The following is a 15,548-nucleotide window of genomic DNA, read 5'->3' on the forward strand; positions in this document are numbered from 1 at the left end:
TAATGTTAAATTTGCCATGAAGCCAATCTAGCAGACTAATTCTACTTAACCATGGTGCTCAGCTCCCAGTGATGTTCTGCATCAGACATGTTCAGTATTGGTTATAATACTCTTATTATCTCAGTAGCGTGTAAAATGACTGCCTTTCTAAATTATCTAGTGCACTGTTGGCTATTGATCACAACATCAGGTCCGTTTTACTTTTTAAATGATTACTTTGTCATCCTCCATCATGGTTTCATTTATAATACTTTCTGCAGACAAAGAGAAGTACCATACTTTTTATAGTAACTGCCATGTACTCATAATTATAATAAATCAAGAGAACCAGTAGAGTAAATGCTCAACGGAACACCAGGTAGGCAAGATAAAAGTAAAATAAAAACAGGCATGACAAAACAGGATAACAGTCACATAAGAAGAGTCAGTAATAAATAAAATCATCAACAAATGAAGTAAGTAAAAATAGTGCAGGCGATATAAAAAAACAGGTTAAATATAAAAAGAGGTGAGATGTACTCATAATTGCCTTCCTCAAACCACTGTTTGGCAAGTTCAAAGTCTAGTAGTAATTTACTCCCCCCCCCCCCCCATGCTCAGCTGCTCATCAGTAAGGGGGTACTTGAATCCATTTCTTTGCTTGTGATGAAGATTTTGGGCTGCATGGGGACCAAGTCATAGAACTCGGAGTACCACATGACCTAAACATGCTCTCTTTCTTCTGCTTGGCAGCCTCAACCGTAGTGTTAACAGCTATACTGTTTGATAAATAATTAAACAATACATCAATAAAATATAATGTTATGAAGTATCATTTTAGTAATGATGCAGAGCTACTTTGAAAATATTGCAAGAAAAATACCTGTTAGATACATTCTGTGTAGTACAAATTAAAATATTGTTCTAAAGATACACCACGATGTGACCTCAGGAAACAAATCATTTAAAAAATACTAGCTACTTACCATATATCAGCTTTTGAATCATAGCCTTGATGTCTTAGTACCTCTGGACTCATATAATATGGTGTCCCAGTAAAAGTAGTAGCCAAGTCACACGATCCCATCAGGAGACGAGACACTCCAAAATCACCTAATAAACATAATAGAGAATTTATCAGGCAAATGTCATATTTACAAGAAAAATGCATTTTGTAAATTAAGCTGTTATGTTCCTATTTTTCATTAATTGAATACTATGGTTTGCATTTATCTAAGTTCCTGAAAAAAAATACAATATTAATCCAGCTTTAATATGTACATAATAGTTGGAGGAAAGCAAACCCTAGGTCTCAAGAAACTGTCAGGAAAACATCAGACAAGAAAAAAGGTGCCCTTGTTAACAGATGTATAAATATATCGTAAAGGAGTAGCAAACAGCATAAATAAGAAATATGACCCATGACAAGCTGCCTGTGGCATAACTTAATAGGTGCTATCCAACAAAGGTAAATTGCTAGCATGCAGCCACACTAAGCTATTAAGCATCAAAAATGTAAATTGGAGTCAAATAAATAGAACAAATGACCTCATGTATAACAGTGCCCTTTACACCTCTCAGGTGGCACTAGGCTTAAATCCTGTATCACAAAAGACAAATAACACAGGGCAGAAAAAGCACACAGGTTCAGATACCAGAATGTTAATCCCTCGCACTGATTGTACTGTTCCACTACAGTCAGTGTCAAAATTTTACCCCATATATATATTGTTGACTTAAAACACGGCATCATAATCTGGTTAAGAATAAACAGCATGGAAATTAAATAACTGCCTTCCAATCCACCACTACTGAAGGAGAATCCTCCCTCTAGTGTTTCACTATTACTAAATATGCAAAAATAATTTTAATAGATAATCTCTTTGGATGTTGCGACAAGTTGGAAGATAATATGTTCACAACAGAGGCTTCAGCAGTCCATTGGAATACAGGATCATAGAAAATACCAGGCAGCTGAGTATTGTGACCATTTATGCTATGATAGTATGCACCCTTAGACTGGACCTTCTTCTTCATGGTGGAATGGCCAGTCAGGCAAAAGGTGAATTTGTGAGTGTCCATCCAATCATTCTGTTCCCATCTGAAGGAAGATAAAGGAAAATAATGTTTCACACCTCTTAAATTCCAGTGAGAATCTATTTCAGAGGAGGGGAAAGCATTTCATAATCAGCATATCTTCCCACCATGTCTTTATTTACTGATGAAGATTTGTGTCCCTGGTTCTGGTATGTGTGTGACTATTTGATTTGCGGAGCTACAAAGGCATTCGTTCCCTAATAGCCCACAAGGCAAGGCATAGAACTCCTCTCAGAAGTTTATATGATGTTGAATGAAGGGACAAGGCTTCAGCCTTTTCTGGCAGCTTAGGGTTTTTAAGCCAGTGATCTTAGTTAGGAACCTCTGGGGTCTTTCTAGTCATTTGCTATGTCTAGTGAGGTACATCTCAAAGGGGGCATTGTATTCAATAATTGGCCTAATATATGCTGAATATAAGGGCACAATCACCTCTTTAGACCTGGATGGTATTATTCTGTCCATTAACTGAAATAAAAGAAGGACTTTCTGACTACTGTCATTATATGAAGATCAAAGGAGGAGGAATTATCAAGTCACATTCAAAGGTCTTTAACAACATTCTCATTTTTGGAGTGGGGTTTGATCCATGTTGTATGCTAAGGGGAAGGGTTGTCTCACAAATGTGGCAATATTGCACTGTTTAGTATTTAATTTGATCTCTTTCATAGTACACAAGGTATTTATGAATGTACATTCTTGCTGAAGGGCTTATGCATCAGACAGGACCTGACAAAAACTTCCAGTTTGCAGTCATCTGCAAACTTGGCTAGCCAGAGGTCTTGGTTCATGGTCTAGAGATTAAAAATGTAAATGTCAAACAAAAGGGGCCTGAGCAATGAGCCTTGTGGGATACCACTGATCATGTTCATGCTCTCTAATGAGGTACCAGCTAGCGTCACCATGTGGGTTCTGCCTTTTAGCCAAATTGCTATTCATCTTATTACACAGGGGTCTATTCTGAATGCATTAAGTTGTTAACTATGCTAGCATGGAAGATGGCATCAAACTCCTTGACTAGGGCCAAGATACTCCATGTGGATAGCATGAGCATGGTCAACAGCCTGTGTTACCCTTTGCAAGAAGTTATCTAGGTTCATTAGATAGGATCCACCCTAGATAAAGCCAAACTGTTGTGCATTTAGCCTTATGAGATTTTTAGTATAATAGATTGTCAGGTCAGTTATAATATGTTCCATTGCTTTGCAAGTAAGACACATCAGGCTGATGAGTCTATAATTCCTAAGGTTAGTGGTATGGGTCACCCTTGAGGAGTGGCATCACTACTGCTGTGTGACCATCCTCAGGGGCAAAGCGTGTGGCTAAGCTCAGATTAAACATTTTAAGGAGGGTCTCTACCAGGGCTTGTTTAGTTCTATTTACTTAACAGACAGGTATATTACCAGGTCCCATGTATGCAGTATTTGTCTTAAAGAGCACCTTCAGTGCATGCTCTGTACTGGTGATGGGGGTCTGAGAGGTTCAGGGATAAGTAAGCTGTAGATAGTTGTCTTGGAGGTAAAACTAGCACTGAATTTGTTTTGCTGGTATGTTGGCAAGTTCAGGCCAGTGCTATATGTTATTTCTTCTTTTTCTAACATAGCTAAAGAAGGATTTATACTTGTCCTTAGCTTCAGATGCTAACCATAGCTCTTATCTGTTATAATTTATGGACAGCACTATGACTTTGGCTCTCAGATTTAGCCTTGCTCTGCCTAGATATACTGATGGTCCTCCTAAAGCCAGACCAGTTTATGGCTCTGAATATTAATAAACAAATATACTAAGCATACTTAGAGACTCTCTATTACTTACTGATAGGATCGAGTACATAAAGACCTTCTATGGTAAAACATAAGAATGTGTTCTTCTTTCTGATCCTTCTGCTATGATTTTAAAAGGTAGTGCTATGACTTTTAATGTTCAGAGCTTGGGAGGTATGATGCTAACATAAGTTTATGAGCTGCTTTAGTTGACCTAACAGTATTTTTCATGCTTTTAGTCAATTTTCAGATGTTATCTTTGATACAAGTTTCCTTTGATCTAGTGTGCATTTTAAGTTTTAAGAAGTTTTTTCTTTTATTATAGAGTTTATTTCTGTTGGTGGCCCAACAGGGTGTTCTTTTTTTAATTTCCCATCTATTTGTTTATTTATTTATTTATTTCGGTTTGATGACTGGGGAAGTCCACTGGGCTACAAAGAGCCCGTTTTCAGTTGAGACTCGGGGAGAAAAGCTTCAAAGACGTTACAGTTATACAGACATATAGTATAAACATTATTGTTAGCCTAGGAATACATCATAATACATGCATACATAGAACAGCATAATTCAGCATATTAATACACAAAGCAGTATAACATAATTGTTACTCTGGGAATCCAATCCAATACAGACTGAGGAATATAGAGTCATGAGAGGAGATACAGGTAATGGAATGATGTTGTGAACTTTTGCATGTAGAGAAATAAGTTTCATTTTGATAGAAGAACATCTAATAATATCATCCAAGGTGCAGTAGAAGAATTGCCCAGTGCTGTGCAGTGGGGTGTATTAACAGTGATAGTAGTGGTGTAAGGATAAAGTGTAGGACGGAAAATGGGAAAGAGACTGGAATGGGAATGAGAGACTATAGAGGGGGACTTAAGTTGGAGAGTGACATGGATATGCCTATTTCGAAGATAGATGGGAGAACAAGTGACATTTGAAGTTGGTATGGTTAGAAATATTGCAAAGGGGGGAGGGAGAGAGATCTGCTTGGTACTGTCAGTTCTAAACATTTATCTAAGCAGGAATATTATTCCTTTGTGAAGCTATGTGCTATGGTATTGATTGGGGTGAAGCTGCTATGAATGAACTTTGAAATGCCATTGTAGAATTTCATGAGACTGGTACGCTTGAAATCCTTGCAGTCTAAGATATTGGTTTTAATAGGCTTTGAGATTTTGAAGGTGAAGATCACTAGTTTATGATCTAACTTAACTGGGGAAAGAGATACCAGGGGAATAATACATGAAGAAACTATATTATTAAGAACCATGTTAAGAATATTATGTCCTTTAGTGAGTTAGTTAACAATCTAGTCCAGGGAGATTTTATTGAATATAAGAACTTCAGGGCATACTGTATATTATAGGTAAAAGTAATCCAATTTATTTATAGGTAGTTAAAGTTTCCCAAAATAGTGGACTCTTGAAAAGTAGGTACATCCAGACAGATATCTGGACATCTAATCAGCATAGAATTTGAACAACAAATTCCAAAAAAGTCTTCCCATTTACAGTGAGAATGTGGAATACTACTCAGAAACACATTTCATATGACAAAAATGATGGAAAAATATGCAAGCAATAATGCCTGACAGAGTGTGTGCTAATGTGTAATTAATGCCCAACCAGGGGTGTTGTGAGGCCCAACGCCATAGGCATAAATGGCGTTAGAGGTGTCATTTTACATCCAAAAAGATACCCTTCTAAAAAATATCTAGATATTTGCTGTATTTGTTGGTCCCTTACTGCTAAAATGGTTTATTGTCAGTCATTGTGTATTGAAGTCACTAAATAATGCCATACATTTAATTTTCAGACTTTATTTCCAATAAGAAAATTAATGTTAACACAAATCCTGGATTTAAATTACTTTTTAATTTTTTTAAGTATAACATTAAAAATCTGTTCCTATTTTGGAGCATTTGTTCCTGCCATACATCAGAACTGTACAGATTTCAGCAGAATGTCCAGATTTTCTCCTTATATTTTTGGTCTGTTTTCTCATAAACTTGTGATTTTATGGCAAATTGTTGGCAAATAATTGAGTGTTGAAGTCAGAAAATAATGACAGACATTTGAGTTTCAGACTTCATACCTTTCAGAAAATTTATATTAAACCAAAACCTGTTATTCTATCAACTCTGTTTGTATCAGCAATATTTAAAAAGGGTCCCTATTTTTGAGCCTTTGTGCCCTCATTATTAATGGCTTTGTCCAGATGCTTACTTTAAGAGGTTGAGAGGTATGGTTCCCCCTTTATTTCAGGTTTTATCCGCATTTCCTGATTTAAAAGGTCGAGAGATATGCAAACCTCTTATCTGTTACTGCCAGTGTTCCATTGAACTGTGTCTCACACTGTCATACAGATATTGGACTCTCTATTATTGCAGCAACATTGTCATTTTTTAAACAGGAACATGTTCCTGTTTTGAGCCGCTGTTGTCCCTTTATTTTATGTTTTATTCAGTTAACTTATCTAAGAGGTGAGAGGTACATAATCCTCTTGACTGCTGCTGCCAGTGTTGGATCGCTCTCACTCTTCACTCTTTCTAACTCACACATACTTCACACTTTCATGAACACATTCACACACACAAACACACACACAAGCACGCACACACAAGCACGCACACGCACACACAAGCGCGCACACACACACACACACACACACACACACACACACACACACACACACACACATACACACACACACACATTTTTTTCTGTTATATTTAGATTTTATACTCGCTAAACAGCAAAAGTGCTGCTTAGCGAGTGTAAAATAACAGCTAGATCGTTCTCACTTTCAGTCACATGCACACATACACTCACAAACACAGACATAAACACACACATTTTTTTTCAGTTTGCTTTTTTTTAAATATATTTTACACTCGCTAAACAGCAGAAGTGCTGCTTAGTGAGTGTAAAATAATGGTGACCATTAGTTTTTTTCAGTCTGAGCTCCACGGCAGCTAGATATGCTGCCGTGAAGCGGCGGACTTGTTTTTCAGTGGGCATTACTTGTACATTAATGCCCTGCTGGAGAATGGTCATTCTCCAATCAGGGTGTTAATGTACAGTTGCCCATTTTCTAAAAGAATATCATCAAACAGATAGTGTAAAAATCTGTAGACTTTAGTGAACTGTATTGCAAAATTCTACTACAAAAGGTAATTTATTTTTGCTTCTGAAAAATGGAGATGTAAGAGGTGTGTCCTTATTCTTTAAATTATTGTTGCCACTAGTATACTGGTCACGTAGTGTGGTTTTCTGTGTACTAAACAACTTTAAAAATCACATAGAATGATGTGGATTCAGAAAATTGTGTGAAGGGGTAAATCAAGCCAGAAAATATGGACATGCCTGCAAAAATATGTATATCCTTTGCATGGGTAAATCAGGCCTGAAAGTAGATATGTTACACACCATATCTTTACAGCAGTACATTAACAGTACAGTGAAAAACAAATAGGAATGTGCTGATAAAAGTTTAGTAATAACCAACAGACACTCCTGTCACACTGGCAGAGAACAGTTCTAAAAATGTACAACAAAAGCTTTTACTGCTTTGTTTCAATTTCTGATATATTATTCCCTACTTTTGCTAGATTGTAGCTAACTCCTTCCTGTTATAAACACAAAGTACTATAATGTAAATAAGACCATTCTTTTCAAATCTGTGTACCAGTGATAGGTCTACAGAAATGTATATTGCTGCAATGTGTCTACAGTGCCAGAAGCTATAAAATTGTAGCACTGCAGAGATAGTTATAAAGTTAATGATTATGATGATGAAGTTCAGTTCTAACAGTTGCTTAAATGTTGTTTCTAAGGTCTGTATTAAGTGCCACCATATGTTCAGCATTATATAGGCAGTAATGTGCAGAAATGTATTTAATGTTTAAGAAGCAATATCACAAACCCATCCATGTTAGTAACTACACGCATTTTAATATTTCGACTAAAACAACATCACCAGGTATTTCTTTAAAAAGCAGAATTAGGTATGCCTCTGTCATCTACCCTAGAGTTTTCATGCTTTCTTCATCGGAGCAGCATATTCTAGTACTAACGAATTCTAGTCTTGGTTAACAACATCAGGCATTACATCTTTTAGAGCATTCTGTCCTTATTAAACACACAAATTTTACAAACATATGGTGGTGCAGTGGTTAGCATTGTCACCTCACAGAAAGAGGCTCTCCAGTGCGATTTTTGGCTGGGGTGTCTTCTGCACAGAGTCTGAATATCCTCCCTGCATTTATGTGGGTTTCCACCAGGTATTCCTGTTTCCTCTCACATTCCAAAGACATGCAGCAGGTGGATTAGACACTCTAAACTGGCTGTAGGTGTATGTGTGTGTGTGTGTGTGTGTGTGTGTGTGTGTGTGTGTGTGTGTGTGTGTGTGTGTGTGTGTGCAAGTGAGTAGTACGAATGAACTACTTCGGCAGGGCTAGCCAATTGGTGTTGTAAATCTTGGCTCAAGATGATTGTCACTCCTGAAGTGACACCCTGTCCCCATGTGCAACATGGGAAAAGGAGTTGAGGATGGATGGATGGATTCAAATGGCTTAAAGACATTTTTTACACTTATTTTACTGTAAAAATTCCTTATTACTGCAGCTCATCATAAAACAAAGTGGAACAGAGCATACAGCAAGAAGAACATCTGCAAAATCACATTCCATTTGTGGAATTTTAGTACATTTTATAAGGATTTAAAGAAAATGTTGACAATGTCTACATACTAACTCTATTAGTCTAACTGTTATAAGTGGTACTGAAATTCTAACTGCTTTAAAAGGACTGATTGAGTATGTTTGCCATTTTTCAGACTCCAAGATTACTGCTGGCTGCTAGTCTATTAAACCCTTCTGTACATACCCTGAATAAAGACGCTGGGGCCACTAACACGTCTGGGAAATGAGTTTACATAACTTCCATGCTCATGCTGAGGATGTTTCTTATGACATCTAGCTGATGAAATGCCTGATGGACACCCAAAGCACGGATTACACTCTCAGATAGAAACTACAGCAATTATTACAGCCTTCACCATGCATTATTTTCACAAGTCTGCAGATGGTGTCATGAAAGCAGCAGGCACTGGCACAGCCCTTTCCCATTATATCTGCTTAGACTTCACCAAGGCAACCTTCCTTAATCCCCTTTTGACTGATCTGTGGTTTTTAGCCCAGCAGTAGAAAATCATAAGGAGAACGTAAAGAAGGAAGGCACCATTTAACAACCATTAGTATTAAATTTCAAACTTCACAACACATGCAGTCTACAGTACAGGGGAGCACACCTCAGCTTTGGCTTTGGTGTGGACAGCAACAGCAAAATAACCAAAAATGTGGGTGTAGTCGATGGCAACTGTCACAATGGTCACCAACCCAGAGACGGAAACAACTGGCAGTCACAAGCATATCATGGTCCTTCTTTAGGGAAAAAGCTGTCTAATGCCCAAGACCTTTCCAAATGTCTCATTCTGGCAGCAGCTGGGGGTCAGCTGTTCCTCTACTTGAATGTGTAGCTAGCCATCACCCAAGACAAGTGGACCAGGGCAATCATATCCAGAGACTATACTATTATCTTCCTCTTCTTATCCCTCTGCACTCTTCTTATTGCCCAGCATCCCTCCCTGCTGCAAGAAAAGAAGTTTGAACTCTCATACAAAGCAGAGCTATCCACAAAGTTCCAACACAATGAAAAGAAAGAAATAATTTGGTTTCAACTCTAGTCTTTTTTAGTTCCCAGAAAGACAAAGTATCACCTGCCAGTACTCAGTCTGACTGGCCTAAATTAATATATCTTCAAATAATTCTTTTATATGTACATTGTGCAGTCTAGCCTTTCCTGTCTGTCAAATAAAACTGTCAAAGTAAGACAGATGGGCAATTTGTACCTCCAGGACACATATCTTCACATATAGATCTGCAAGACATTCAGTGGTTCCTATGCTTTTGGGTGGAAGCCAGCCATTATCAGTTCCAGATTCTTCCGTCTGGTCTCCCCTCAGCTCCTCCGGTGTTCACCTAATACATGCCCATGTTTGCAGTGAACCAGGATCTGCAAGTAGCGAAGGTGTTTCTTTACACAGACAACTGGTTCCTAGCTCCTCCAGCAAGAAACAGTCTAATTTTTGCAAGAGAATCTCTTCCAGTTTTGGGGAATGACAGTGAACACCAAAACAGGGAGGATGGTCACTTTACAGAATGTGGCACTGCAGATCACTTAGGCTCATACAGTCCCCACCTCAATATACCTAAAAGCCTTGGCTCAATACAAGGCAAATACTAAGCTATCAGTCTGCAGACTATTACAAGCCTAGCCAATAACCAGAGGTCAGAAGTGAACCCTATTCTTTGTATCTATGAGGTAAAGGCCCTAACATTATGCCAGTCATGGCAATCACTATTTACAAGGTTCCAAATGATTGTTTTTTACATGAGAGTCCCCTCAATGTACCTCAAACACAATCCATTCCTAGTAACACAATCCTCATTCTTACCACCTTTGTCAAGATGCAATGAGGATATGGGAGTGGGTTATGCTCATGAACTGCATTCTGATAGCCAACCACATCCCAGGGAAAGCCAACAGCTTAGCCACTGTTTGCTGATGTCACATCAGTGGTCCCTCAGCCCATCAATGGCACTGAAGATTTTCCATCACTGCATGAAGTTTTACTGTAATGATCTATTTGCATCCCAAACCAACCCAAATGTAACAACTTACTGACCCTCATTCCTACCTCTGGAGACATGTTCTAGAGATATTCCCATCGGTGTCAGGTGGCAGGTAAGACAACTCAGTGGATCTTCATAGGTTCATAGGTAGTTACTAGTCTTGCAGTCCAGAGGACCATTGAGGAGCCCCACCCAAATTTCCTGTTGTCCCCAGGCAGTGTCTAGTTAAGTGACTTGCTCAAGGTTAGACAGTAGGCAAATAAGAGCTGAGGGAATCAAACCCTGTACCACATAAACTACAGTTCACAGCCTTAACGGTCTGGGTCAACTGCAATTGGCAGTCTTGGTTTATGGTTTGTATACTTAAAATGTTTCTTGTGCTTTGCTTTTCTTTTATTGTCATATGGTTTTACTTTAAATTTATTTTATGTTTTTTTTTATTTTTTTTTTTGCTTTAAAAAATGTTCTTGTTTAGGATGATTTAGCAACTATTTATGTTGTATTTTGAACTGTGGGAGGAAGTGGATGAGCTTAAGGTAAGGAGAACAGGGCAGTAAAGTTTTTAACTATGGAAGCTGACAAATAAGACTGTCTTGTGACTATTTTTTGAAGTCTGCTTCTTAACCTGCAGACACTGAAAATAGCAAGAAAGGAAGATCCTTGAAAACATGATATATCTAGCCAAAAATCTGGACATCTAATTAGCATACAATTTGAATACCAAATAGCACATAATCTACCTGCTTCCAGTAGGAATGTGGGACATTACTCAGAAACACATTTAAAAAACAAAGAGTGACAAAAACTATGGAAGAATATAAGCACATTATCAAAGAGACAGTGTCAAATTTACAGAGGTTAATAAACTCTTTTATAAACTTCTACCACACAAGGTTATCTGACTTTGCTTCAGAAAAAGGGAGATGCAAGATGTTTGTCTTCTTTCTTTAAATTATTGTTGCTGATAGTATATTGGTCAAGTAGAGTAGTTTTCTGTGTACAAGACAGCTTCAAAACTCATAGGAGATGAAAAGGATTCAAAAAGTTTTGTGAATAGGTAAATCAAACCTGAAAAAAGTGCAATAGCTCCAAAAATAGGGATATCCTGTGCAGGGGTAAATCAGGCATCAAAATAGGAACATTTCATCAAAACAGGAACCACTGACAGGTCTGCTTGGTGCATGGTTTGTTTTCTTATATTGTTTTCTTGATCTTTGTTGTACTGCAGCATTGTTTTATATTATTTTTTTCTTGTAGCTTTAAGATATTTATTCATTAGGGCAAGTTAGTAAACATGTATGTTCCATTCTTTGACTCCAAAAGGATTGTCTGAGCCTGGAAGAACTAAAAAAAATGCATTTTTCATTTCATGTAAACAGAAAAAGATGATGTTTAACTTGTGAGAGACACCAGGTAAGTCTGCTCTGTAACTATCCCCCCCACCAGCATATAGCATTTCTTTGCTTTGTTCATAAACACTGTGGCTCCTGAGTTGGCCTCTCCTTATGTAAAGTGAACTTTATTAGCACCCCCATATTAATTAATCTGCTAGTGTGTGTGTGTGTGTGTGTGTGTGTGTGTGTGTGTGTGTGTGTATATACATATATATATATATATATATATATATAGAGAGAGAGAGAGAGAGAGAGACAGAGGTCTATTTTCATTCATCAAAAGTACATTTACCCAAATCACAAGTCGGCAAACCCAGTTATATGAAAGACCAAAATAACAAACCCGGATCACCAGCAATTATATGCACAGTAACAGCTAACCGTGACACATGCCCCCCACTTCCCCCCTAACTAAATATACCAACTCACTACACTGGAGGAAAGGGTAAAGTCCACCATGATGGCCAAGTGTGTACATACCATGCGTATAATTGTCAGTGATCTGAGTTTTGTATTTTGGACTTTCGTAGAAGTGGGTTCACCGACTTGTGAGTCCGGTAATTGTACTTTTGATGAAGGAAAGTATTTATATATATATATATATATATATATATATATATATATATATATATATATATATATTTATATATATACATACATATATATATATATATATATATATATATATATATATATATATATATATATATATATACATACATATATATACATATATATACATATATATAAATATATATATATATATGTGTATATATATATATGTATATATACATATATATATATATATATATATATATATATATATATATATACATATATATATATATATATATATATATATATATATATATATATATACACATAAATATATATATATATATATATATACATATATATATATATATATATATATATATATATATATATATATATATACATATATACATATATATATTTACATATATATATATACACACACACACACATATATATATATATATATATATATATATATACATATATATTTATATATATACATACATATATATATATATATACACACACACACACACACACACATGCATACACACACAGACACACACACATATTTGTGTGTGTATGTATACACAGAGTAAAGAAATATAAAACAAAGGAGTAGCACAGGCTAAACATGAAAGGGAGGACAGATAAGTGAGCAGCTAGAAATATGGAGCAGCTGTATGGCACAGGGAGGTTTAGGATGGCAAAGTTGGGGGGGGGTTGCAAGAGAATGGAGCAACTTCATATTAAAATATCAGACCTACAGATGTCAATGGGCTAGCTAGTCAGGCATGAAAGGATGAAAAGGTAGAGTGGAACTGGAGAGGAGGAGGCAAAATGAGGCCTGAATGAGTATGGTATGGAGTAAATTGAAAGGAGAAATAAGGAGAGGCAGCTATGAGGGAGTGGACAAGGTGAAGAAAACCAGCGTTAAAAACAGATGCAAATGACAAGGGTGAGAAAGAGCTTGAAGGTGCCAGATAGGAACTAACATATCAAGGGAAACATGACATAACTGGGCAAGAAAGGACTCTCTGCCAGATTTGAAAGGTAGATTGCAAAAAAGGCAGCACACCAGACAGAGGTCTTTTAGGAACGCCACAGGATGGATGACAAAGAAAAAAGGAAGTAGAGAGCCAACCAGAAAGGGAATCAGGTGCATGGGCACTGTGAGCTCAGAACGAAACCAGTCTAAAGGCTCAGACTGAGTAATGGAAGGAGATGAACAAAGTGATCACAAAGGGGAAAGGGTGGATGCATGTAGGTAGCAATGATCTGTCAGAGGAGACAGCTGAGATAGTAGCAAGCAGGGCCATGGAAGTTGCAAAGAGATAACAGGAGAAAGGGTTGAAAGTAGCATTCTCAAAAGTGCTAACTGAAAAAAAGGCCATCACAGAGGGTAAAGAGGCAATTAGGGACTATCATCGCAAGATGCGTTTCTGGACAAGAAAAAAGTTTTAAGATTATAAGGAGAATAGGGGAGACTTGGCACTGAGCCATCTTTATGCAAATAAGGTCCTAGCCCTGAAGGGACACGTAAGGGTACATGTCAATAATCATATCTTTAAACTAAGATAGATGGAGCAAGGAGGGTGACAGAAGCAGAAGAGGGTAGTAAGAGTTTAGGCTAGTGACAGAAAGTAAAAAGAGAAGCAGAGCATAGCAGGGGACAAACAGCGTTAACTCAGGTTGCGGCTACATAGTCTTACTGTGCAGTGCAACAAGTCCATGCAAGAAAATGGGGAGCTTCAAGGAAAGATACAGCAGGGGAGGGTGGATATTTCTGTTATCAAAGAAACATGCGCCACTTACAAGAAGTGGCAGGACATGGATATACCTGTGTATATGTTGTTCACAAATTATAGAGAATAGAGGGATTGGGATTGAGTAGCAATCTTTATAAATTTGGCTGTCAGATATGAAGTCAAACACCAAACCAGAAATAAGACAAGGGTACAGCCAGGTTTAGAAGTTAGGCTAGGTGTTCTGAAGGTGAACATAGAGGAAGGAAAAAGAGTCTGTGGACTAAAGCAGTGTATCATCCACTAGACACAACAAGAGAGGAAGATAAAGACATTGGAGGATAGACTAAAGGAATGGGGTAGGAAGAACAGGGTAACACAGGCAATATGAATCTGCACAGAGCATACTGGGAGATTTATAGCTCCCAACAGAGAGGAATAGGGAGCTAACTAAGGTCTTTGAGCATGTGGGGGGGTGAAGTGGTGCAGGACTATGCATGAAATGGCAGAATGGAGGATATCTTCCTAGAAAATGTAGATGGTCTCATGAATGTCCAGGTTAAGGCACTGTTATCCAACAGTGATCATGCCATTGTACAGCTAACACTGTGGGGGCATAAAAGGATAAATACAATGATGAAGGATTTTAGAATAATGGATCATGCTGAGATGTGGAGGTGGCCAGTGATGAGTAGGGGGCTTGAAACCAACTGAATAAGTAAACACACTATGAGAATGGGTAACGGATTGAATACTAACAGTTACGGATAACATATGACGAAGAAGCAAAATGGCAAGAAGACAAGAAGGCTAAAATGGATACATAGGAATGTGAGACTAGCAATTAGAGCAAAAGACATAGCCTACAAAAGTTGGAAAGAAGGGATGGGAGATGGAGGAGGTACAGTGCAGTGGGACTAGGAAAAAAGCAAGAAAGATGTTAACAACAGTGAAGGTTAAAGTTGTAAAGACTTAGTAGACATTATCAAAAGTCCTCTACCACATCTAGGAAGGGGGGTGATAAATGTCCAAGGCATAAACTGTTAGGGGGTGTATTCAGCACATGAGAAGATTTGCAATGAGCCATGAGTGCAGTAGCTGCATTCAATTTAATAGTTGTGGTTAATATATGTTTAGAGGTTAGAACTGCAGCAACTTTTTTTTTGTCCTCGACTTGAGGGGGCACAGGCAGTAGTTTGGGAATAGTTGAAGAAGCTAACTGACTTAGCTATGACTCTGCAAAATGAAAACAATGGCTTTTTTGGTACCTCACAGATTGGGAGAACTGGCCAGGATGAGCAAAGGTGAGTGAGAT

The 15,548-nt window shown here is 37.5% G+C and overlaps 1 protein-coding gene across 1 annotated transcript in view; it reads right to left on the reverse strand.

Moving 5' to 3' along the window:
* Positions 1-961: 961 nt before the first annotated feature.
* The window catches only part of LOC122798075 (serine/threonine-protein kinase Nek11-like), an 818,720-nt gene continuing 804,133 nt past the window's right edge, over positions 962-15,548 (reverse strand). Inside the window, exon 6 of the mRNA XM_044066732.1 lies at positions 962-1,092. Within this exon, the coding sequence (XP_043922667.1) occupies positions 962-1,092 (131 nt within the window). The remainder of the gene's footprint in view (positions 1,093-15,548) is intronic.

This window comes from Protopterus annectens, chromosome 3.part1 (assembly GCF_019279795.1).
Source record: "Protopterus annectens isolate FY-2018-M chromosome 3.part1, PAN1.0, whole genome shotgun sequence".
NCBI classification, from domain to species: domain Eukaryota; kingdom Metazoa; phylum Chordata; order Ceratodontiformes; family Protopteridae; genus Protopterus; species Protopterus annectens.